Source organism: Heliconius melpomene, chromosome 21, assembly GCF_056956725.1.
Source record: "Heliconius melpomene rosina isolate 202511_hmr_F chromosome 21, ASM5695672v1, whole genome shotgun sequence".
Lineage (NCBI taxonomy): Eukaryota > Metazoa > Arthropoda > Insecta > Lepidoptera > Nymphalidae > Heliconius > Heliconius melpomene.
The window spans coordinates 2,009,550-2,037,472 of record NC_140409.1 but is presented as its reverse complement, the minus strand read 5'-3'; the positions used below and the strand labels follow the sequence as shown (position 1 = coordinate 2,037,472).

The 27,923-nt window shown below is 31.5% G+C and overlaps 1 protein-coding gene across 7 annotated transcripts; it reads left to right on the top strand.

The window, feature by feature from the left end:
* The first annotated feature begins 12 nt into the window (after positions 1-12).
* On the top strand, positions 13-27,844 carry ClC-c (chloride channel protein 3). 7 transcript variants are annotated; one of them, XM_085206579.1, is made up of 18 exons: positions 13-191; positions 596-673; positions 10,465-10,621; positions 11,357-11,389; positions 12,610-12,639; positions 14,888-15,027; positions 15,923-16,126; positions 16,332-16,482; positions 16,857-17,015; positions 17,302-17,441; positions 18,144-18,326; positions 18,654-18,868; positions 19,457-19,665; positions 20,204-20,344; positions 20,617-20,827; positions 21,385-21,548; positions 22,308-22,518; positions 22,812-27,844. In XM_085206579.1, exons 2-18 carry the CDS (start codon positions 605-607, stop codon positions 22,900-22,902), a joined length of 2,508 nt encoding a protein of 835 aa, XP_085062705.1. In that variant the 5' UTR covers positions 13-191; positions 596-604; the 3' UTR covers positions 22,903-27,844. The 7 variants fall into 7 exon arrangements, with proteins under 7 accessions (XP_085062705.1, XP_085062707.1, XP_085062706.1 ...); XM_085206581.1 differs by lacking the exon at positions 11,357-11,389; XM_085206580.1 differs by lacking the exon at positions 12,610-12,639.
* Positions 27,845-27,923: the final 79 nt, after the last annotated feature.

The window sequence follows — 27,923 nt, the reverse complement described above, 5'->3', positions numbered from 1 at the left end:
AGTTGTAATAGTGACTTAGTGAGTAAATGTTTTCTGTGGTTTATACCATCCTGAATCAAAACTTGTTTGATTTTCACCGTAAATAGTAATCTGCGTCGCAATATTTTCCACTGTGCTGCATGTAATCCTTCTATCTGTATATATTTTCTATTTTACAGTAAACTAAAGTAAACATGTTCAAAAATATCTAGGTTAGTGTTTTTTATTTCTATTATTAGATTTGCGAATTTCACAATATCAGGTCAAGTTAAAGATGCAGAAATATATTTTCGACTACTTATTTTTACGATACTAGAACTACTTATACATTCGTGTCTGAGTCAAAACACGAATATGTAATTTAATACGAAATATTAAGTTACAACGGGGGCGTTGCTAACTTGCTACCAGAAAACTCTCTCACTTTGATCAAAATTTTGCAGTAAGAATTATGAAAGCTATCTTTATAAGGATATATAAAAATTGTAATAGTAAATAAGTAAGCAAATTATAAATTTAAAAATATTAAGTTAAAGTGTGTTTATTCTTAATGATTACTCTTTTCGATACTGCTTATAAGACCTTAAAGTTAATTTAAGTATTTATTTATTTCCAGAAGAGTAGAATGGAGAGGTTTCCACTCAAATCATCTGGATCTAAAATGGGCACAACATATCAGTCTGTTTATAAAAAGGTAAATATTAAATTCTTAAATCACTATTAACTATGGCATTATTAAAAATATAATAGTATAAACTAATATATAGAATAGATAAGATAGGATAGATAGAATATACAGTAGGCATATGCATAGAAATATATTAGTTTCTAAATGAAATACAGTCTATTTACTTTTGTGGACAGAATTGTTTACAGTTTATAAATTTATTTGAGTACCAAATAGCTAGAAACTAACATTATATCTTAATAATATTATTAAAAAAGATAAGACATTAATACAAAGAGTTTTGATATTAAATTAAAAAATTAATTGAATAAAAATAATATTATTTACGAATGTAGTAAGTGTTAAAAAAATAGAATGTATTGTGTATAAAGATAAAATAAAATGGAAGTAAGACAATATTTTTATAAATTTAATATTTTATAATGGCATGTAAATAAAATTAATAATCATGAATGTTGTCACTATCGGCACAAATGTGTGACTAAAAACACCAGTTGGGAGTTCAAACTGATATATAGATATTAACAAATATTTTAATTTCTTAAAGTAAGTAAGAAGTAAAATTCGGCCATCTTGTACAAAATGTATACAAATGAGTAAAAACTTCAAATGAGTATCTTGAAAATTAGAAAAAAAGTGGGGAATGGAGTAACACTAGTTTTCTTCTTCCTATCCTGTTATACAGAGGTACAGCATGAAGCTAATAAAATATATATCAAAAAACTTTCTGTACCTGTCTGTTTTATAACAAACCTAGATCTGTGTCAAGAATTAAAGATAAACATTAAATTATCAAATAAATTTATCTTTTCAATTGACCATTCATAGTTAGGGAGGCGAAGCAGCAAACTGTGGAGTCACTCGAGCGTCATGGAGACCTATTGGCTTGCGAAGCTTAGATGATAACAAGAAAAAAATGTCATATAAAAAATTTCGTTTCACCGGTGGGTTGAGGGGTTATAGATTTTCAAAAAAAAAAAAACTGTTCCATGGACATACTCGAGCGCGTCAGATATTGATATCATCAATTGCCTACGTCTTCTTAAGCATGAAAATATGTTAATCTGACAGTTTCCGTGGTGGAGGTGGTCGTACGTAAGAGTTAAAAATGGCAAAAAAAAAAATATTATCGAGCGCGTCAGATTTTCTAAAAGGGTGTTAAGTGAACCTAAAAAAAAGCTCTTATGTAATAATCTGACGATTTGGATGTGACGCAAGCTCGTAATCGTTGTTTGAAAATGCAAAAAAAAATCGTCATCTTGAAATACTCGAGCGCGTCAGATTAAGATATATATGGTTCATCTTCATGCCCTAGACGTGATATCTCAAAATCAGACGATTATCTGAAGGGACTTGCTTAATCTGACAATTATTAATATTTTTTTAAACCAATACAAGAAACAAGTCGGCTTTACGTTGTATCCCGCACACAGAGGGAACCTAAGGTTAAGACACTCTGTTCCCCACTTTCTGCCAAATTTTGAAGGTATTGAGTGTTGAGTAGCAGCACTTAACGTCACTGTTTTGCCTCGACACCAGAGCGAAGAAATGGAAATATAAATTTCAATAAATATTTCATCTCCTGGAATGGAGATTGAACCCACAACCAGTCTGTTTTACTGTCACACTTTGTGCCACTGCGCCACGACTGGCCTCAATTTTTTTATTCATTGAACGCAATCAATAGAAAAGCTCAAGAAATAGAATGTAACTAAAAGAATGTATGTTTGAAATAGAATACTTGTATTTATAAAAAAAATGTACAAAAAAATTTTTTTTTTCAAGTATTTTTTTTAATTTATCATCTTCATTGATGAGTTAGGGACCAATAAATAAAAAAAAGAGTGTGATAGGAATAGAAATACGGTGAGAGGAATATATGCAATTCTTAGGTATATTAAACTTTATCAATCAATTTCTATTACTTCGGTTTGGGGAATTTGTCAGATTATATGTTTTTCGTAATCCTTGAATGATTCCCTTCAAAATAAAAAAAAAAATTAGCCGCGCTCGAGAATGTCTAGATAACGTTTTTTTTTACAACTTTGGAGCCCTCTTCCTCCTTTGCGTCACTCTCAAATTGTCAGATTAGTGGAATATACACGATTTAGCATGTAACTAACTTACCCTATCTTAATCTGACGCGCTCGAGAATGTCCAATGATCAATTTTTTTTTACTAATCTGATCCTTTATCCTAGAGGCGCGGCCATACATAGGAAGCTCATATTTGGTGGAAGTACGTAACCGAGTACAAGGAATCCCCAGTATCTTAATCTGATGCGCTCGAATGACTCCACAAAGACCCCTCTTCGCCGCCCCTACTATCAGTCATGATATAAATTAAAAGCTTGACACTTTGGCTTTGCGTAGAGACGTCTCCTCGCATTGCTGTCTCTACCGTATTTGGGGAGTGTTCTGAAGAACTGTTTGACTTGATATCTGCCGCTGAACACTTAACCGCATAGTATGTCACAAGCTAAAATATCATCCACACCACCTGGATACGTGCCACTACTGTGCGATTTCGTAGGAACTCGCGTGACTGCCAGTATCGCGATCATCTGGAAAGTAAGGCCAAGTTGGCCTCGAAGACACTGGGGGTCATCAATAGAGCAGACGGTACTTCACGCCAAAACACCGATTGGCCCTATATAGGACCAAGGTTCGAATTACAGTCACACCCTTGTGTCGCTGCGCCACGACGGCCTCCACCTAAAGAATTGTAGAATTCTACACAGTGGCTCTGCCTTTGTTATATTGTCGAGTTAGTGTATTTATAGATACGTTGCAGCAGAAATAAATCTTTTATTGTCAAATATCCTCCATCTTGGAGTCAATAACGAGGCAATTGGACGCATTCAGCTCCATCCGTCGTCAAGTCTATTACAGGCGCAGACCCTCATATCTGCACAGCCAGTTGTTTATTGGGCGATATGTAAATTGCTTAAATTTTTATTATATATTTCATTTTCGTCTTTACGTTAAATAAACTTAGTTATAGTACACTCTGTCTTGACTTTCTATTCTCTTGGGAACATTGAGTATTTTAATCATTATAAAATGGAGGAACTCGAATCCGCTACCTTCGCTTTTACAGTCACATTCTTATGGCCCTGAGCCGCGACTGCCTCGTCTATTTGATAACTTATATAATGAAATTGTAAGTATTCCCCCTTTGGTTTGGAATTAAACACACAATCAACACAATCAACCAAATATATCCTAACTAAGTTGCTGTGACGTTTTTTTTTTCGTTTTATTTCGTATAATAACTTTTATATTAAAACGCTTAAATACTTTGACACTAATTAGCACACTCGTATTACAACCTCGTGGCTATCATGTGATAATGTTATGTAAATTAATTCATTATAATAATTTGAATAATATATCGTATACGGTGATTGTAATTTGTCTGGTATTACAAAAGTCAGCGTTAGGTTCCGCAACTTAAGAAGCAGTCTCTATAATGGACAGAAATTGAAGAATGGAGTGTTTTAACACTAAAATAAAAGTAATAATTGTTGAATAATATTGAGAATTTTAGTTATAATAAATAATAATACATGTCAAAATACATGATAAATATATGTTATTTTTTTAAAGTAAACTAATTATCTACATTTTTTATCAAAATTTTAAAGGAGAGCAAAAATACTGTGAATAATCATCACTTGAAAGTATTATACTAGCTCTATTAATAGAGATAGTATAATATACTACCTGCAACACACAGTCGCTGAACAATTTAAACACCTTAGTGCAATTCGACGTTTATTAATGAAAAAAATATGAGCCTTCGACGGTGCGAATATTTATTTTGATTTTGAGTGTGTAGTATTTGGTAAAATGGCTAGGTTAAAATTATATCTTGTGAATTTTATCTTTATAGACCATCTATCAGTGAACAAGCTCCATCTTATCTCTAGTATTTACGATCACTCTAAAATAAAGTTATTCGAAAGTAACTCTGTCTATCTGTCTTTTACTCAATCAGGGCCGTAATCCAATTGTGATAAAATACTCATGTAGAGATGACTTGAGGGTCTTGGGATGAACATAGGATGCTTTTTTCTCATATTTGTAATATATTAAAATACTTATTAATTTGACATGTAATTTATTCTGCCATGTTAACCGTCGCTACGCGGTCGTTGCTAAGCAACGGTTTGCAAAGTTTGTTGTTTTAAGAAAACGTCACCCAAAATGACTTATTGATGCAAAAGTTATCTGCTTATGGCATTTCTGGTATTTTTTTACAATGGATCAAGTCTTACTTAGAAAACAGAACATTCTCTGTAGTAGTTAATGGCTTTTACTCTAATTCTCGGAAAGCAACGTCAGGTGTTCCGCAGGGGTCTCATCTGGGTCCAATCTTGTTCACAATGTTTGTTAACGACATACTTAATGCAATAAAATTTTCCAAAACTTTTATGTATGCAGATGACCTAAAATTGAGTAAAGTTATAGACACTGTACATGATTCAATAATGCTTCAAAAAGATCTTGATGAACTTTTCAATTGGTGTCGGCACAATAAAATGGATCTCAATCCAAATAAGTGTTTTTTTGTAAGGTACTATCGGAAAAGAAATATCATCTCATTTCAATATAGTATTGCACAAAATAAGATTAAAGAACTTGAGCAAATCCGCGATCTGGGTGTATTATTTGATAAAAAATTAACATTTGTACCTCACATTGAACAAATAGTAAACCGGGGCTCAAAACTACTAGGGTTCGTATTAAGGAACATTAAAGGTTTACGTGATAACAGAGTCCGGATACTGCTGTACACATCTCTTGTTCGCAACATCTTAGAATATTGTTCAGTAGTATGGAGACCTCACTTTGCGAGCCATTCTCTAGTAATAGAACGAATACAAAAAAGATTCTTACGGTACCTATTATTCTCGAACGGAATCTCAAAAAAGAAACTACCTTCTTATTGTCAACAATTAAATCATTTCCGAATGATTTCTTTAGAAGAACGTAGAAGGCGGTTAGACATATTTTTTATCTCTAAAATTTTTACCAATGGAATTGACTGCCCTCAGCTACTCAATAAGTTTAATATACGTGTACCAACGAGGTTTCCCCGTAATATAATAACCCTCCTTTATCCCCCACCCCGGAAAACAGTGTTTGGATCAAACTCTCCTGTTCCTAGACTTTGCAAGTTGGTTAATGAGTACAGTGACCTATTTGACATTAATGCTGATTCAACTAGCAAGATTCGATTAATATTGAACACCAAAAGTCAAACATGCTAAAAATATATTAAATTTAACATTTCTTTAATTTTTTTTTGTTCTGTGTTGTTTTCTACGCTTAGGAGTTTATTTTCGGTCTAACATAGCAAGATGTATCTACCTGTAAGTGTTTGTTACATTTAGTCTTAGTTCCATGTACTATGTATCTTTTTTTGTATGTATTGATGTAAACAAATGTTGGTGGATCAATAAATAAATAAATAAAAAATAAATAAAAAATCAGCTTGCTTAACGCTTACATAGCGCTGACTCAAGACACATAAAAACAATCTTTTACAAAAATAATTGTCTTTTAAATAATGTTTAAAAAAGTTCGCGATGGTATTTGTATCTCTGAAGGTTGAGCAACAACCATTTTAATTAATTTAAATTTATCGGGTTTTTGTTAATAATATATCGTAATTTTAATAATTTAGGATTATATTTGATATTGTTCCCTAAAATTATGGTATTTAATATGGACAAATGTTTAATTAGTTAGAGTAAGGTCCATGAACGTGCGCACGGAAAACTTTAGGAACTTTTTCTAGGTAATATTAAGAATTTCCTTTTTTAGCTCATATTTTCTTACTAATTTTATTGAAAACTGAAAATAATTTCATAAATATATTTAATAAATATTCGATAAGTTCAAGCGGGCGTAGCCGCACAGGTCCGCTGGTTTTCATATATTTTCTCTCATAAAACAAATGGCAGCGTTAACCACTGTAGACAGAAAGAATGTAGTGTTAAGGTAATCCGTTGTCTACTTTCCACCCAAAATCAAGACATTGCATAAATATTATGAAACTGAACGCCGCGTCCTGCCTTTTGCCAGTGCGGGAAAATGAAAATATCATCACTCCGATTGGACATTGAACTCACAACTGTGACATTTACAGTCACGACGCCACTGGGTCACGATTGCTTATGGTATTAAAATATCAAATATCGAAATGACATAGCATTATTGCGATGCACAACTCATCTAAAGCCTATTTATCCTATATTATCCTATTGCTTTGATTCTCTGCTTATGTATACATAGCGCATACTAGTATATAGACTAAATAGATTAAGTGTGAAATTACAAGGAAGTACTGACCCAGTCGGTCTGTATGGCAAATAATTCTGCATATCATATAAGCCAGTTATAGATTGTATATAATTTTTAATGGATTTCGTTTTTTTTTAAAAGAATGAAGTATTTTTTATTAAATATTTATTTTCTAAGAAATCATAATACATTTTTACGACACAGTAACTTTGTACTGACGCAGTAAGATATAATGGATACACGATAGATGAACACAAATTGAGTTTTTAAATAGTTACTAGTAGTTTTTGAGAAACAAACTTGGCTTTATAATATTAGTATAAGGAAACAGCATCAATTCTTGTTGCATATAGTTATATATACAATATATGTCGGTCTATATTGTTTGAGCCAGACGTGGGGTTAGAAGAGCTATGAATAATAAGAAGTACCAGGGTTAGGTACGAAGTAAGTAAGTGTCTACAGTTTTAGTAGCTACCTCGCGCTGGCGATGTTTTCTTTTGTGTGGCAATATTAAATACTAGCGGCCCGCCCGCTTGAACTACATGAGTATTATTTTTATAAACAGAGTTGATTGACAGTCAAATGTTTTGAAGTCAATGAATAGTTTAATTTACTCGTCCAGAAACAGCTTTGAGTGTCAAATTATTGATTTGGGTAAGGATTTTAAATATTCTTTGTAAAATAATTGTAATGATTGCATATTACAAAAAATACCCAAATCAAATCAAATATCGAAATCGAATCGAATAAATGAATCGAATATCGAATCGATAAAAGTCCAAATATAAAATCGCCAAAACCAAAATAAAAATCCCTCCACACAACACACACAAACTTTAAACCTAAAAAAGTGCATGCCTAAGACAGCACTATCATGTCGTCGACATAATCCTCGCACATCACTAGTGGGCGGGCTGTAGCGAAAGATAGAACCTTGTTTTATTGATTTTTCCTATCCCAGTCAGTATAACGGTACAGGCGAACGTGGTGCACGGTCCTAACGATTTAGATTATTTGCCGGCTGAAAAACTGAAAAATATTTAGTGATTTTTAGTATTAAAGACTAAAATAACTAGATATCGTAGGAAGTTAAGTGATTGTGCCAAGTGATGTTTGTATAGAAGAAGTAAGTAAAATAGATTATACTTATTCTATTACTAGAGGCCCGTGCGGCTACGCCCGCATGAAATATACAAATGTTTATTTAAGTGTATATAAGAAAAAAACCGATCAAGCGCAAATCAGACTCGCTCACTCGCTATGTACCAATTTAAGGAACTTTTGTCGAACTAAGTACTTTAAATTGACATAACTTTCTTTCGGTAACGGAACGGTTCTATTAGGTTAATATAGGTTCCCAATGACATTTTTTTAAAATATCTTAGTCTCAAGTACAGACGCCGACCCACTTACGATTTTATTATAAGTATATATTTAATTTAATTTCCTGTAAAAAAAATACATTAGGAACTGATTATTTTTTATTTTGTTTATTGATTTATTGGTTTAAAATAGACGTTCTAAATATTGTTTTTGCTATTTTAGACCTGTGATGGATTAATCAATAAATCTTTGAAATGTCATAGGTTAACGGAAGTGAAAATCGCCATTGCAATTTGAAAATTTATTTAAAATGGTGAAAATTTTGACAATATGTGGCTTTTTCATATATTTTTACGTAACAGTGGGAGGTATCGAGTTATTGGAATCATATCAATTTGTCTTTATTACAGATAAATTAATAAAACTTGTCGAATGCCTATTAAAGTGTAGAAGAGATGAGTTCAAATCGATTTTTTCATTTACATTTTGACATTAATTTTCAAAAAAAAAAATTGTAAATCAAAATTTAAGTAGGAGTTTATTTTGTCTCTGTCTTTATTAAATGCACACTTATATAAAATACATATACATATACATACAGTTATCCTTATTTATATTAAAGAACTACAAAATATTTCAAAACAATCTATATGAACTCTATGAATACGAATTTAATGAAAATTGATTTCGCTCTTATCAATTCAATTATCGAGTTAGCTCTTTTGTTACAATAGGTAAAATAATTGTTGATAATATTCTACAATTAATTAGCCCTTTATCCACTTAACATATACGTTCTGCCCTGAATATCCTTCTAATTAAGGCTGTCTTCTTATTGAGGCTCATTTAAGAACGTCGATAATACATCCCTTGTATTCGCTAGTTACTTAATTATCGAATAATACAATTGGTTCTTTATAATATGTATAATAATAATCAAACAACAAATATTATTGATCTTTACATCTCGAAAATATTTTAGTCAATTGAAAATATTTTCAAGATGAAAGCCTATCTACTTATATCTATACTATAATATTATAAAACTGATTAATTGGTTTGGTTCCACTCCCTCAATCTCAGGTTTCTAATTCAAATTGAAAAACTATTTTTGTGTTGTTTAATCCATTTATCGAGGAACGCTAAAGGCTATATTACATTACGTTACGTTAATCCTTTCGATGTAAGCCACTGTAGGTACTTGCGGTTAGAGTTACCTTCCGCACAGAAAATGTTGTTGAAATTGCAGGTGAAGCCGCAGGTAATACTATTCTTAATTTTATTCTTATTCCATTCGCACACAGCAGGGTAGGCACAAGGAACCTGGTGTTAAGAGACTTCGTTCCTCACTTTTCGTAAAACTGTGCCGGAGCGAAGAAATTAAAATATTAAGAAATAATAATACATTCCTTCGAGTGGGGGTCAACAACGACGGCCTCGTTATATAATAAACTTAATAAATAAATTAAAATTTAATTGAAATAAAAAAGAAATAAAGTGAAGCAGTTACTCGCCACCATCCCAACATTTTTAAATCGTCGATATAAAACATTGATCCGATTAAAATGGAAACATGAGGCGTGTCGTATTTCCATTGTCCACAGTTGGCTGTGCTGATATATTCTTGTCCACCCAAGTGAATTACACGATACTCAAACACAAACACAGTGCTTGTTTTGCGTCTTTCTGTTTTCCTGTGCTAATTTTCGGAACAACTGAACTGATTTTTATGGAACTTACACTGAAATGATAGTGGAGTTTGTGGAGTAACATATTGTTTTATCCCGGCTTCCTTCGGCTATCGGCTCCCTAGGTAGATATGATAAAACTAAACATCATTCTATTAACCCTAGATAACTAAAGCACACATTTTTTTTGTTAAATGTACCAGTGCGTAAATAAATTATCTATTAATAACAATTGGGACTTTAAACTTGACAGGTTGTGGGCTCGATTCGAGAAAATGAAATATTTAACATTTTCATTTCCTCGCTCTGGTAACGAGGCACAGCGCGGCGTTGAGTTCCACCACTCAATAAAACGATATAACGATATCGCCTACAAAATTCGAGGAAAAGCGGGGAGCGGAGTGTCTTATGCGCAATACTGCGCGAGGCTAAAAAAAAAGAAAAATATTTAAAAACATTTTCATTGACCCAGGGCACCACAACCAACGGTCGTCACCCCACATCCGAGGATGACATGGTAGACATAACGCCGGGGCCGCACCGAGCGGCTGAAGCATCGACGCCCACTAACCACGGTACATTTCAATTGTACGAGCACGGCACTAGAGGCAGTACGGGCAGTGCTAATTGTAAGTATTTTTAAGATTTTTTAGGCATTTTTCGGCGAAGAACCAATACGGTCGATGAACTTTCGCCGTTTTGAAATTAGGGGTCTGCATTTTCGCGCATTGTTCAGTTGAGAACAAAATAATTATAGTCAAAAGTAAGAAAAATAGTAAAATTAAATCTGTGCAGCTATATCTACATGTACAGCCAACAAGCGGTTGAGTATAAAGACGTCGCTTATGAGTTGGCAATGAATAAATTTAATATTTTCGTTTCCTCGTTCTGGTAAGAAGGCAAATGATAGACACGCAATGCCTCGTTAAATCAGTGGTAAGTAGATGGGGAACGAAATCTTCCTAGTCTTAACACTAGGCTCCCTCTGCTTACCCTATTATATGCGGGATACAGGGAGGAACAAAAAAATAATAATTTTGAGGTAGGCAGTAAGTATTTATTTAGATGTATTTGAATGGAAATTTTTAGTTTTGATTATTATTTAATATTTTTTACAGTTATTTTAGGGATATTTGTTTTAGGGATATTTATTTCAATGGTAATTACTTTAAAAGTTAATAGTCAAATAAGTTGTTAATAATATTCGTATTTTTTAACTTTTTTGTAGTTACACTGAAATATTGGAGAAAGTCTATATTTTTTATATATTTTAATTGCGACTTGTTTATCAGTAACAAGTCTTTTAAATGACATTTATTTTCTTATAAAGACTAAATAATAAATTACTCTTTTTTATTTTTAAGCGTACATCGCTCAGTACTTCGGTTCATCAGCCGGTAAGATATTCACCGGAAATGTATATTAACTATGCATTATTATTGCAACAAGTAGCTTATTGAAATCTGCTTTGTGGTTTAACAACAGCTGCAGTATATTATTAAATTCCTAAACAATATAGAGCTTAGAACATCATATTAAAATGCATTAGGGTATGCTCATCATTACACATATTAATAAATTAAGAATAAAAATAACATAAAAAGTAGACTGTAAAAATTTACATTTGTGCCAAATTTATGACTTACTTATATTTTTTTACACTTCTTGCAACGTGGCAACTTAGTATTGCTAAATACAACATAGAAGAAATAAATATATAATCGTGAATTTCTCTTAATATTTCGCTTTTAAATCGATGTCGTCATTTTAATGTCAATTTATAAATAAAATATATTAAAATATATAAAGTAATTTAAAGTCACATTTAGGTACCAAACCAGTTTTACCAAACATAAACAAAATAAATGTAATCTCTACAATTCAATACATTTCAATACATGCAATTTTTTTAATGTTATCAATTAGATAAGATATGTATAGATTTTATTGAAGTAACGTGAAACAATTCGTGACTGTAAGTCGTGTATAAATATAAATATGGAAACTTCTCAGAATTTTAACGCTGACGATACGGAACCTCTCGTCCCCGATGTAGGTAAAGTGAAATATCATTTATTAATAGAGTGTTTATTAATATTACAACTAAAATCTTTTTGCAACGACATCCCAATAAATGTGATGTGAAATATAACTGAAAGAAATGAAAAAATCTTTAAATGTAAATTAAATTTATACAATTTGCATTAATTAAAATATATAATTGCAATAGTATGCTGTTCTATACAATAATTACAATAATAATATTATATAAATGTTTATCATATAGAAAGTAGATAATAATTAATTTATCTTTGAAATGTATATCTTTGCATGTTATTGTATTGTTGCTGTTTAGTCTGGTAGTACTTTTGTATTTACGTATGGCAATGTTTTTGACAAGTTGACATTTCATTGCTTGCTTGTCACCTATGGCCCATTTTCTATTATAATCTTCGTTTCCTTTTTTCATATATTCATTCCAAATATTAAATCTCGTTTTATATTAACTTTCCGCTAAATTATACTTTATAAGTATATGAAAGAGCAATATAAGCCAATTGTGATAATGCAAGTGCCTTACGCTGTGTTAAATTAAATAGTTGTAATATATTTACAGGGGACGCAGTTATATTTTCGGGAATGCAAGGTATGTTTATAAAGTGTTTGCTTTTTTATTTTTCTCTTTTTACTGCCTTTATCTTTTAAATTCGTTTTTATACACCACTCAGCTAGACTACCATTTTTTTGTTATAATAGTCGTCATAATTAATTTTGTCATATTTCTACTTGAATTAGAAATTATGCATTATTAAATTATATTTGTATATGTGTATTTTTTATTTATACATATCACACGTTAAATCAAACAGTGTTTCAAAGTCACATGACTTAAAACTGACATTGAACAAACATAATAAAAATTATAATGATCGACACTGTTAGGCATTTGTATTAGTAACGTTTGTATAATAAGTGAAAATAAATGTGAATAGCTTTGTGTAATTTTGCATCATTAGAATATCACTATGTTAAGTTATTAATTGTAATAACAATTAAGAACTGATAATGTGCAAGTTGACTACTTTTTTTAGTTCATACTAGTAAAATTAGGGATGGCCTTATGCCATTTTTACTAAAGTAATACTATAAAAATACAATATAAAAGTCTTTGTTAGTTAATATTATCTTTAGTATTCAACCTTATCATAAATGTAATCAGTATGAAACAATAGCATGAATCATAATTGTATTATACATATACTGTAGAGTCATATATGTTTTTTATATTAAAATGTAATGTTAATGGTGGATCTCAATCCTGCACTTTACCATAATCTTGCTTCCATAGTGAGGAAATGAAGAAAATATGAATTTTCTATGCATGACCCTACCAATGGGAATCAAGCTCAGAGGCATTATGTTTAGGCCATTAAACAAATATAAATTAAACTAAACAATAGAGACTTGATATGTAAAAACTTGTAGAAAATTAAAATATTGAATATATTAGTAATAAAAAATTTAAAGATTTTTTTAAATTATTAATCACAGAAATAGAATTACATAATACAGAAAAAGAATTACGCAGTAAGCAGTTGATAAAGATAATTATAATCTACCAGCATTATCCATTGTGGCAAAGTCTAATAAATTCTGCGTTTGTAGTTTCAATCTCCATTTGGGGGAATGTATTACTTTCAATTCCTCATTTTAGCAAAGCTGAAATTTTGAGGACTATTAGTCTAATATATATATTACTGAAATTCTACTCACTAACTTGAAAGTGGGACCCTTTCAGAGGTAGCACCCAATAAAGGTATATCTCTGTCTGGAAAGATGATTGAGCCAATAAGCCAATAATTGGTATGGGTGCTTATGAGGGGTTTTGAAAAAGTCTGTAAATAATATATCTGTATATAATAAGCTTGATAGTTTAAGGTCATTTTAAATAACCTTTAGGATGTCTGGCAGGAGCAAAGGCCCACATAAAGTGTCTGGTAATAATAAATATACATTTATTACATTATTCTTAAAAACGTTAAAAATGAGTGTTTCTACTTTAACATAGCTGGACATGTACCTTAAGTTATCTCTAGAAGGTCCCCACTTTTAAGTTGGAGAGTATATATACATCTTAACTATATATTAGACTATTAATTCTCAAAATATCAGATTTGAACTTACTATATCAATTTTCTCATAAATTATCAGATTTGAACTTACTATATCAATTTTCTCATAAATTATCAGATTTGAACTTACTATATCAATTTTCTCATAAATTATAAAAACAATTTGGCTAAATATGTTCATGTTTATAGTGGAATGTATAGATAATTTTATGTTTTTCGGTTTTGTTTGAATTCAACAGTGTTAAGACGAAAATTTCATTACATATATGGACTTTTTATAGACAATTGAGTTTTTCACTTTATTCATTATGAAGCTTTAAATCTCCAAATTAAATTATTATCTAACCTTATCATTAATCAGCCATTTGACAATTTTAAGTTTTCACTTTGAAGGAAGTAAAGTAGTTTAGTTTTGTTTTGTCTTGTATTGACAGAACGCCCGACATGGGCAATTGGGTCCCACCCTTGATTTTGATATCGCATCTCTAAACGGTAATTTGATCCCTATTTGATCATTGCATTACAATTTTATTTTAATTTTTATCTTTAATTATATAGATTTTTGTTATTAAAGTAAAGATTAAGTCACATACAGCTTATATTTTCAGCTGAATAAATAAATAGTCTATGTTTATTATTCGATGTAATTTTATATTATACTTTAAAACAATTTATTCTGATATTTTTAGTGAACGGTAAGAACTAAAAAAATGGTAAAATATTATTACTTTATTACCTAAAATAATTTCTCCCTTGTTTCAGGCGAAGCGGACGATATACCCGGTATCGGACAGTATGACGATTTTCACACGATCGATTGGCAGAGGGACATAGCGCGCGATCGCATGCGACATAGACACATTGTGAAGAAACGACAGGACTCTATTTGGGATTTGATTAAAGTAATTAATATATTTTCAATGCTTTTAAGTGTAGGTTTTAAAGTTAAAATTATGTGGTGTAATTATATATTATGTTTTTACTTATATTTTCATATTGTTTACCTGTTTATAATATTGTTCTTTTCTGTATAAGTTTATATAATTGTGGAATAACTTTCCTCTCATGGTTTTCCTTCTATGTCGGTTAAAAATATTACGATAGTTCATCCAATGTCGAGTCAAGTCAAGTTCAAGGGAACGCATTCTCAAGTAATAACCACTTACCATCAGATTGGTCTTCTACTTTTTTGCCTCTTTTCTTAATAGAAAAATAACCGTGTGATTATAAAAATAATTTATTGATTGAAAGTATTATGTTCATAGTCAATGGTATATTTATGAATTTAAAACTTTTAAAGCGTTTCTTATGTTTATTACTAAACTAATAAAAAATATGTAATGGTAATAATAGGTTAGATAAAAATATATCCAAACGCAATGTTTACGCACTTTAACGCAGTAAAGTTGTTAGAAGAAAATATCTAAAGTATTTCAAAAGACAATTATAAATCAAGACACCCATAAGCCCCCATCTCCATAACTGGGTTATGTTATGCATTTTCTCAAAGCTTGAAGGATTTTTTTACTAAATTGAGCTGAAAGATGGCATTTAAATAATAATATTCTTTCTAATATTCTAATACTCTTCCTATCCTTCCGTTCAATTTTCAGAAATCGCTGAATAAGTGTGTTGAGGCAGCGCTATTTCAAAATACACAAATTCAACATGTTCCCAAAAAATTATGAAAATAATAGATCAAAATATCTTGAAACAATATTCTCTCTTCTCCCTATTGTCAAATATTTTCAAAAATAGCCAATAAAATGGTATTATAAGCTGGTCTCTATCACCCAGGGTGCCCACGACGCCTGGTCGGGATGGGTGTGCGTGCTGCTAGTAGGCGTCTGTACGGGAGTGGTCGCCGGTGTAATAGACATAGGCGCCTCGTGGATGACCGACCTCAAGTTCGGCATATGCCCGCAGGCGTTCTGGTTCAACCGGGAACAGTGTTGCTGGTCCAACGACGAAATAACCTTCGACCACGGGAATTGCTCGCAAGTATGTGTTTATATTAATAATGTTGTTTAATACTAAATGTAAAATACTTTTTTTGAAGTAAATTCTAATCTTAGTTAAGTATATCACCGATTTCAATGAAAAAGACAATCTATAAAATTTCTTAAAATATTGGTGAAAAGATGGCGTGTAATGAAATATAGTAGTATTATAACAGTAGCAATTGACAATGGTTGATTATTGACAGTGGATGACCTGGCCGCAATTATTCGGGGAGTCTCGCGACGGCCCCGGAGCGTACATAATCAGCTACCTGTTCTATATCATCTGGGCCCTCCTGTTCGCCGCCCTGTCCGCGTCGCTCGTCAGAATGTTCGCGCCGTACGCGTGTGGGTCAGGTTAGTTTGTGGTATATTGCAGCCGAGATAGTTGTCGATTCGAGTCCTGTGAGGGAGAATGGATTATTTGCATTTTCAAGCCTCATGTCAGGTTTTTAGATTTATCTGTCTGGTTACAAAAATTACCATTGATTTAGCCATTTACCACGCAATGTCTTAAAATATGTAAACATAACTTAAGAAATGAATTGCCTTATTATTTTCTTTATGGCTACTGTGAGAGTTGCGTAAAACTATTAATTATAAGAAAGGCTTCTTAACACATCTAACAAGAATGACTTTTCTTCCCAACCAACGGTCAATTTCTAAACATATAGTAACATAGAAATATTGAAAATAACACAATTTTAGTCCACATTCCCTCAATTTTCCAGGTATCCCAGAAATCAAAACGATCCTCAGCGGGTTCATAATCCGCGGCTACCTCGGCAAGTGGACGCTAATCATCAAAGTGGTAGGCCTCATACTGTCCGTGTCCTCCGGCCTGTCTCTGGGCAAGGAAGGTCCCATGGTACACATTGCTAGTTGCTTGGGTGAGCTAGTTTTTAGTTTGATTAAAAGTTAGTTAAGATGTTTCAATTTATAATTTAAATTTTTATGTATTTGGAAATGATAATTGAGGTGCTACTTACTCTAAATTTCTTCAAAATGAATAAAAGAATGAATATAGTGTTATTCATTACACTATATATTCTGTATCTGTAAGTTCTCTCAGATCTCAACCTCTACTGTGATATGCGGGTTAAAACGTGAAGCTAAAGAAAATAACACGTAATTTTCCTTAAAAAAATATTATTTATGTAATATATTGTATAACAGGTAACATTCTATCCTACTTATTCCCAAAATATGGAAGGAATGAGGCTAAGAAACGTGAGATCCTCTCAGCGGCAGCCGCTGCTGGAGTGTCTGTTGCTTTCGGTGCACCCATTGGCGGTGTGCTCTTTAGTCTTGAAGAGGTATGAAAGTATACTTAGTATGAACAAAGTAGTACAGTAGGAGTATAGACAGTAAAAATAATTTGTTTGACAGTATAATTTTTTATATAATGTGACATATATATTGTTGGCAAAACATATTTCGCGTTTTAAAGGCTCCTCTATTCTAAATCAAATATACATGTCCATGAATAATTGACCAGTCTGATTAAAAGAAAGAAGATTTATATTATATCAAATTCTAGAGTTATGAAATACTAGCGGCCCGCTCGCGGTTTCACCCGCGTGACCTATGTTATTATTAATTTCTGTCTCCATGGCTACGTCCTAGTGACGTCTATGCAAAATTTGAGACTCCTAGCATTTGTAGTAACGAAGTTTCATACAAACTTTCAACCCCAAAAACAACCCCTTAGAAATCGAATATTGCAAATTGCCGTCTTAGCGAGCACCTTTGTCCTATAAGTAACTCCTAAGCAAAATTTGAGATTTCGTGATGAGTGAGTGACCTTTCGATTTTATATATATAGATTATTATCAATATTATTTGGTTTAGATAAAGTATCTAATACACATAAAGAACTGTGAAAGACTTTACTCAGAAATATCGATACTCATTAACTGATATTTTTAGAGGAAAATTAAAACAAACTCTTAACTGAAACTCATAATACTTGTATAATAAAAAATGAAAACAAGCAGGTAATTTATATATTTTTTCAGGTGTCCTACTATTTTCCGTTGAAGACACTATGGCGATCGTTCTTCTGCGCTCTAATAGCTGCTTTCATACTCCGCTCGATAAATCCCTTTGGCAATGAACATTCAGTATTATTCTTTGTGGAATATAATAAACCTTGGATTTTCTTCGAACTTATACCATTTTTGGGTTTGGGCATAATTGGTGTAAGTATTCTATTTTTTTTATATTAGATTTAAATAATTTATTTAATTCTAAATTAGTAGTTCCTGAGATTAGTTTTTAGACACAATCTATCAAAATATTTTTGGTTGTATTTTGTATGAAAGCTTAAAATTAACTAACTTATTAACTTGTAGAAGGCATTTTGGGTTGATATACATATGTACAATTTACATAGATTTTATTATTACAACTTCTATTATTATTACAGTGAAGGAAAAATATATTTTAATGAAATTTGGAAATTTCTCTGCCACCCTACCATATGTAGGATACAAAAATGAAATATTCAAAGCTTATCATTTCCACAGGGCTGTATAGCAACAATATTCATAAAAGCAAACATATACTGGTGTAGATATCGTAAATATTCCAAGCTGGGACAGTACCCAGTGACGGAAGTGTTAGTGGTGACCCTGGTGACCGCCATCATAGCGTACCCCAACCCCTATACAAGGATGAATACCAGTCAATTGATCTATTTACTGTTCAATCAGTGTGGGATATCTAATTCTGATCCACTGTGGTGAGTTGCTTTTTTTTTTATTAGTGACAAGATATATAATAATATAGTGAGCGCAGCGTTGATTTTCACCACTCAACATTTATTTATTTATTAATAATAATATAATTTAATATTATATAATATTATCTTCTTAGTTAAATTAAGGTATCAATATTTTCTAAAAACGCCACTGTGGCTTAATTTATATTTTAAATGTTGATATTCTTTAGTTAAATGAAAATTATACCTATAAATAGTTAACATCTTGAATATATAAATAAATATTACACAAAAGGCTATTTATATGTTTTTATTCAATATCATAATTATAGAGCGGCTGACAGGCAACGCAAGGTGGCATAACGTCTGATTGTAAACTCGACGGTTGTGGGTTCGATTCTCACTTAGAGTAATGAATTATTTTTATTTTCTGGTACTAGCAACAAAACAAAGAATGGTGTTGAGTTGTACCGCTCAACACACATAGTGTCAAAAATTTGACGGAGTGTAGGGAACGAAGTGATCCCCCTACCTAGATGGAACCTAGATTTGAGACTACCCAGTTATATGCAGGATACATTGTTAAGCTAAAAAGAATATTGTCCACAGTGACTATAACCGTAACTTCACTCACGTGAATTCAGCAATAGAGAAAGCACCGGCCGGTCCTGAGGTATACCATGCAATATGGCTGCTACTTCTCGCCCTGGTACTAAAACTGGTCATGACGGTGTTTACATTCGGTATTAAAGTTCCATGTGGTCTGTTCATACCGAGTCTGGCCCTGGGTGCTATTGCTGGAAGAATTGTTGGGATCGGTAAGTCTTACAAGACAATGTAAGTGTAAAATAAGTATTAATTCTACTAATCTTGATAGGGCTTTCTGGCCTTAGATGCTTTCGCTGGATGGATAATTGTTTTCAGCTATAGACAGAGTGATTCCAGAAAACGGCATACATGTATAAACACTAGCGTATTATATTACATTAAAACCGAAATTGAGCAAATCCGCAGGAGCTCGGAGAAATGAAATATTTATTTAAATTTATATTTTCATTTTTTTGCTCTGGTGTGGAGGCAAAGCGTGGCGTTTAGTTCCGCCACTCAACACGTCTCCACAATTCGGCGGAAAGTGAGGAACGGACTGTCTTAACACTAGGTTCCCTCTGCGACAGGGTAGTACTGTATGCGAAATACAGCTGATTTAATTTTGAACTTTAAAATCGAAAATAACAAAAGATTTTTTGTATTGTGCTTAGCCACTAAAACGAGAAACTAAGAAATAGCCATAAAAGACCCATAAGTCCATATAAGTGATTGTATATAATATTTAAATATTACTAATTCCATTCCTAGGTGTAGAGCAACTGGCCTTCACTTATCCCAAGATATGGCTGTTCTCCGGGGAATGTTCGACAGGCGACGATTGTATCACACCGGGTCTATATGCTATGGTCGGGGCCGCGGCGGTACTTGGCGGAGTTACTAGGATGACTGGTGTGTGGTCTTTGTTATTTTTGCTTGTCTTTGTTTATTTTTTCAGCCAGTACTTCCTGTTGGCAACATGTTCTAATTTTGATTTTTTTTTATTTATTTGTTTTGGATATATGGTCCTTGGTTTTTGTTAAAATATTTATAAGTTCTTTATTTGTTTTACACACAATGTCTTTTAGTATTCATTTGTTTATTTTAAATTTAGTTACTTTTTTGTATATATTTTCTATTAATACACTTTGTAACTCAACATTAACATCCATTGTTTCTTCCAGTATCCTTAGTAGTAATAATGTTTGAACTGACCGGCGGTGTACGATATATTGTGCCACTAATGGCGGCCGCCATGGCGTCCAAGTGGGTCGGCGACGCTCTCGGAAGGCAGGGTATCTACGATGCCCATATTGCCCTAAATGGATACCCCTTTTTGGACAGTAAAGATGAATTCCAGCATACTTCGTTAGCTGCTGATGTTATGCAACCAAAGTGAGGGAATTACTTTTCTGTAATAGATGTTGGATGGTTTTAGTATTTTAAAAGTTTTTATTTAACAATGTATGTATGTATGTTCAGGTGAAATCTTTGAGCTCAATTTTGAAATAGATATTTTCAACCGATTGAGCTGAAATTTTGTATACATGTTTAGTTTGGATGACAAGGCACGATAAAATATGTGACGTCATTCTAAATCTAATATGGCGGACCATACAAGATGGCAAAACAGTAATTTTTAAAGTACTTCTACAATATGGATATCAAATGAAAGGGCTCATTGAGAGCAACTCGAAAAATAATGTGACGTCATTTTAAATCCAATATGGCCATCTAAGATAGCCATCTAAAATAGCCGAATAGCCTTTATGATCATATAAATTGTGTATGAGGTTATGAGTTGATAGTAAATTCCCCTGGGGATCGTGATAGATCGCAAGCTTACGATGACACCCCGGTATAATAAGATTGCAAAATTCAAATATTTTTTTTAATATGTCAGGTAAAAAGTAAATAATTATCTTATATTTATTAAATCAAAAAAATTTCAGACGTAACGAGACCCTCTCAGTAATAACCCAAGATTCGATGACAGTGGATGATGTGGAGACGCTTTTGAAGGAAACTGAACATAATGGCTACCCAGTTGTGGTCTCCAAAGAATCCCAATATTTAGTTGGTTTTGTTCTGCGCAGGGATCTTAATTTGGCTATTGGTTAGTGCCCTATTTTCTGATTTTTTTATTTCACGCTGCATCCCGCAAATAGCAGTATAGATAAGAGAGAACATTTCACTCTCCACACAACTTGGGAACCTTGGCGCGGTGCGCTTTGTCTTATTACCAGAGCGAGGTAATGAAAATTGTTTCAATATAGTCATTCCTCCGACTGAGAATCGAAACCACAACCGCCTTTATACACACGCAGCAAAGTTAGTGTCTTTTTTCTACTTTGGGGATTTTGGCATTAGTAGAGGATAAAGTGTTAAGGGGCTGCTATTTAAAAAAACAGAGTTTCATTTCAATGTAGTGATATGTCATACAAGATTTGATAAATATGTATACTATTAGAAATCAGAAGCTGTTAATATAAAACTAAAACAATGTAGAATGGTTTAACTAAGTTACTAACAATTTTATAATAGTTACTTTTCAAACATAAAATGACATGACAAATATAATAAAATAGAACGAAGTCACCTTCCTAAACGACGACCGACTCGAAAATTAAGTTGTACACGACTGTGCGCTTGTTTTATATGAGTGGGAATGGGAGTGATGGGTATCGATACCGCTCGTACATCGAAATATTCCTAACAATACAAATATTTTTGTCAGATTATATTATAACATTTTTTGTGCAGTATATTTTGATTTGTTTTAATTATAATTATGATTGAAATTGTTACAATCCAATAAGATAATGTTTAAAATAATAAACTATATAGTATGTATGTATATCAAAACCCCTTTCAGCTAACGCTCGGCGAACTATGGAGGGGATAACGGGTCAGTCTCTAGTAATCTTCGCGGGACCCATCCAACCACAGCCCGGGGCCCCATGCCTGCCCCTCAATAGGATACTAGACATGGCCCCCATCACGGTCACTGATCAGACCCCAATGGAGACAGTGGTGGACATGTTCCGCAAGCTAGGCCTGAGGCAGACCCTCGTCACTCATAATGGGTGGGTGTTTTTATTATGATTAAATAATAACTTTAAATAATGATTTACTTATTTGACTTGCTCAATTGCATACATTTTTTCTATGTTCTTCGCAATCGATCTTGTTGGTTTTTTTTTTAAATTAGACACTTAATTAAAAATTAATATTATTAAAAAATAAAGTGATATTTATGTCTTCTATGACGATAAAACCTAAAAAAATGTATTATTCACTTAGAGATTTATTATTTTTAAAATGATATTGCTTTGTAAGAAAATATTGATAACTATTTATTTGTTTTTTCGAAACACAGCCGTTTACTCGGAGTGATCACAAAAAAGGATGTACTAAGGCATGTCAAACAAATGGACAATGAAGATCCCAACTCTGTACTTTTCAACTAAACTTCCCGAATACGACATATAACCTATTTATAAAAGGTATTTACTAAGCGAATTATAGAAATCAATTAAATATTTCATCTTTCGATTGTTCAGATTAATCCATCTTTTGTAAGTACTATAAAATATTCGATTCATCGATTGTATATTTTAATCATCTTTGATCATTTAATTGTGTGGGTTAATGGATTTTTTAAAATTACATAATCGATTAATTTGAGCTAATTGACATTATTATTTATGATTATGCAATATAATCAATTAAATGTTTATGTAAAAGCATTCTAATATTGTGTTTAATAGTTAGTTAATTAATTTACGTTGGCACGATTCTTCTAGAATATTATCAAATGTATGGGTGATTCTACGTCTAATTAAAGTATATTTTTTTGAAATTCCTTATAAAGTCTAAAAAAGTACTTACCTTGGCGTGTCCCTCTGTCGGTTTCAGCTTAACCCCTTCGGACCTCATGTGCAGAATTATGCACATAATGTTTAAAGTGTATATAAAACATTTTATTATTTGTTGACAACACTTGGGACCTAATGTGCATAATTGTGGTACATGCCGGAAAATTCGGAAAACTTAATAAATATGTATGATTTTTCACACATTTGTTTTTATGATGTCCTTCTTACTAATAATTAGTAAAAAAAATATTTTATTATTATCCATTAACAATATCAGGTCTTAAGGGGTTAATTTCCAGACGAAACATACCTTTTTTGTGTCAGTAATTAAACTAAATTATGTTAAATACGAATTTCAATAAATGTATTTAAATATTTCATAATGATAGTACAAACACAAATATAAAACGGCCATATTCTAAACAGCTCTCTATATCATCTATCCACGTGAAGTTTGTAATGCAAAACACGTGTGCCGTTAAGGGCGCCGGCATCTGTTAGTTTTTGCGATTCGTTAGTACATAGTAGTGGTTTCGTGAGGTCATTATATCTCTCCACTGGTAAGTTATAAAAGTTATATTATTCAATTAATTTATTTGCATTTACTGCTCAAATTTAATAATAATGTAATAATTAAAGTGTAATACATAATGTACCAAAACATTTCTTATGTCAATTAAAACATTAAAATTTATCATGAAAACGTCCTCCCCCTGACATGTTTCCCCTGGCCTGACAGTTGCCATTAGAGAGGCTTGTTGAGCAGGGGATGTAATGTTAGTGCAAAGAAACTTAGATATAGCATATTTTTTATCAATTCACAGTTTAAAATAAACATTTAAATAATTTTCGTAAATTCTTAAAACTGAAAAATAATTAAATATTCATAAAGTGACTTACCCTTACGTGAATAGATACATAAATAGGACAAAAATCGTAATATAAGTGCTTAATGAAAAAACAGCAACTTTTCGTCTTGGCCACATTCTCTAAGGAGTTAAAACCTCTTATCGTAGAATCACCCGTACATTAAAATACATAAAACATAAAAGTTTTCGAGATTCTTTTAGTTTAATAGTCATTATGTCCATCTTTTTATATTACTTTTATTTCGAAAACATTATTCTACAATTACATGTGATTTTAGATGAAGTTTAACTATCAGCATCTAAAATGCTGAAAATATATAGTTTTTAAGTAATTTAAATATAGTATAAAAAATACATGTAATCAAATAACAATTTAAGTATATGAATGTTATTATGTATATTAGACTGGGCCAAATAACTTTTTTTTTATTATATTGAAAATATTGTTCTGGACTGCATAAAAATACATATGCTAAAAGGGTAAATGAGCCTTTTAACACTATAATTTAAAAAAGAAAAATAAAATTTTGGCCCACCCTAGTGCTTAATAAAAACTGTATTTATATATAGAAATAATTGTAAAATGTCTATTTGTCTGTCAATACCATAATAATTCATTATAATATCTAATAATTGATACAGTGTCAATTGGCATTTGTGCGATTGACAGATATATTCAATTGTATTATTAATGATGATTATATATTAATATTATTGTATATAATGGTGTCTAAGAATGTTTTGAATACGCGTCAATTATGGGCCTTTATAACTCTAAGGCATGGAATGCAAAGTACCGTGATTTAATATGTTATTATATTACTTTATACGAGGTTCGAACCTGCACTATATAATTGAGGTGTTAATGTCATATAAGTGTTTGTAGAAAGAGTCTATTATAACTATTCTATAGATATTATTATTATCATGAATACTTTAATAGCATTAGTCATATTATATTGATGTCTAAAGATATGTCAAGTGTCTTTCTGAATGTCTTCTAATAAGTTGTAAATTGTATAATAATGTTATTTGGCTGGATATTCCATTTTGAAGTATTGAAGAGTCTCATAATGTCGATTTTGAAATTTTTGTTTATATTTTTTTTTCTATGTACATACTTATAGTATTATTTGTAGCCCTTGGCCTCCATTTTTATAATTTCTTTTATATTATTTATATTATGTGAAATATTTTTGTAGGGATGGGTGATGAAAATAAAAACAATTTCTGATATTGTTTTAATTATCATATTAATATACACATTTTAATAAAATGCTATATGCAGGCAGCTTACATAATTTTTTCTATGTTGTTGTTAAATGAAATCATTTGATTATTGTCAATGATTTAATAAAATTCAATTTAATTTTTTTTTGCCTATCCCTATTTATTAATCATTTTTATTCGTGTCAAGTTCCATTTTAGATTTATTATACTTTAAAAATCAAAATTAAATCAGCTTCACGCTGTATCCCGCACACAGCAGGGTAGGCAGAGGGAACACAGTGTTAAGACATTCCGTTCCCCACTTTCTGCCGAATTCTGGAGGCGTTGCGTGTTAAGCGGCAGAACTCAACGCCGCGCATTGCCTCAGAGTGAAGAAATGGAAATATAAACGTAAATAAATATTTCACTTCCTCGAGTGGGAATCGAACTCACAACCGTCGCGTTACAGTCACACCTTCGTGCCGCTGCGCCACGACGGCCTCATTATTATACTTATTAATACTAATTAAGATTAAGGGCATGTCAGTTTTATATGAATAGTAAGATTTTTTATTTCTATGTTAATATTAATATAGATTAGATATATGGTTTCATTCCGGATACATAATAATTTAGAAAAATCTATGGACCATCTCAACACAACATTATAATTAGTGAGAGTCACTAATATATATAAAATTTGTATTGGAAAATTTTATTATTCTATATAAGTTGACAATTGGTTTTATACGTCGCTTACACGCTTGGCAAGCTATTTTGAATTGCTTGACTTGCGAGAGCTTGTCGTCGATCCTGACCAGTGTCGGTTTTTGAAAGACAACAAGACACAGATCAAAAGGGGGTTGATATTAAAAAATAAGCAGCTTTCAAAGATTATAAATATTTAATGTTTCTTCTAGGAAGGCAAATGTAAGGTAGATAAATGATGTGTTAGTACATATCCATTGATTTTTTTTCTAGGTATATTTATATATAACAGAATTGATGTTAGATTAGTTTAGAGTAAAATACTTGTTGCATAATAATTAAAGTGACCGAACTCAAATATGTAATTTGTGATTGTACTAAATAAAAATAAAAAATATTTTTTTAATAGGTCACATTTAAGGCATAATGTAAAATGACAATCTTGTGTAATACCTTGTGACCTCTATGTTATGCAATATTTTGTGATTATTTTGCAGCGAAATATTTAAGCTTCGACTTTTGTGTATATCAGATGTTAATATTAGTATGTGTAATGTAATTTAAGAATTTTAATAATCTATAATAAAAATACAACAGTGACGCCTTTATGGCGTCAGTATATAAACGCGACGGTTGTGGGTTCGATCCCCATTCGGGGGAATAAATTATTTTCCTTTCCTCGCTTTGCTAAAAAATCATCGAGACGTTGATATACACGGTAATTGAGCGGTGCGTGGGACACCGCACCGGAACTGTCTGGCCTGCTAAATGCGGGATACAGCGTGAAGCTAAAAAATATGAACATTATTAGCTCTCAAATATGAACATTATAGAGCTGAATGGCCTCTTGAAATAATTTAGACTTCTTCATGTAATCTTGTATTAAGATTTAAATAACTATATGTCTATATATATTATTTAATAGCGGACACGAAATTATACACATATGTTCATAATGTTAAAAAAATAATATCTAATATGTATATTATGTAAAACGAACGTCTGTCTGTCCATTGTAATTTTCATATGGATTTTTATGTATGGGTGGGATCGTCGGTGTTGAACGTTTCTAGAAAAATAGGCTTTTATTACAGTCTGTAAATATCCAATTTCTTTTAAATTTGATAGTCTGTGTAAAAGTGGTGCAACCTTCTGAAATTTGTATTTTTAATTAGTATATAATTGAAAAAAAATATATATATACGACTTTGATATACCATATTGTGTTACAACTAAAATACTATATAACTTAATATTGATTCTTCTGTTTACATTTTAATTATTTATTGCGAACGTCTTCACTAACATTTCTTTATTTTCCTTTTAGAATTTTTTATCTTTTATATCTTCATGTCTTATTAATTTTCTAGAAATATTTTTTTAATAAATTGTAAAATTGATTGGTGACATTTTTCTTTATTTTTTAAATATTTGTAAATTCGTTAGTCCCTTTTACACTGACATTCAATAATATATATTTTTTTCTAAGAAGTGTTTAGAACCGACATCTGGCAAAGGACGAAGTGATACAGCTCGATTAGCTAAAACTTACTTAAAGCTTAACATAATCTTAGTTTAAACGTGGTTTAAACTTCGTTTACGTTTAGCTTAAGCTTAGTTTACGCTACGGGCAACGACTGAGGAAAACGGCTCTTATGACCAAAACCGTGTCTTCTTGGCACTATTCTTCTCGACTCGTGTGTTTAGAATCTTGTTTAATTCGTAATAAATGGAAATCTTATGAATAATATGTGCTTATTTATTTTCATTTTTAATATATTTGTATGTCTGTGTGCTCGTCCTGCTATTGCGATTTTTATAATATTA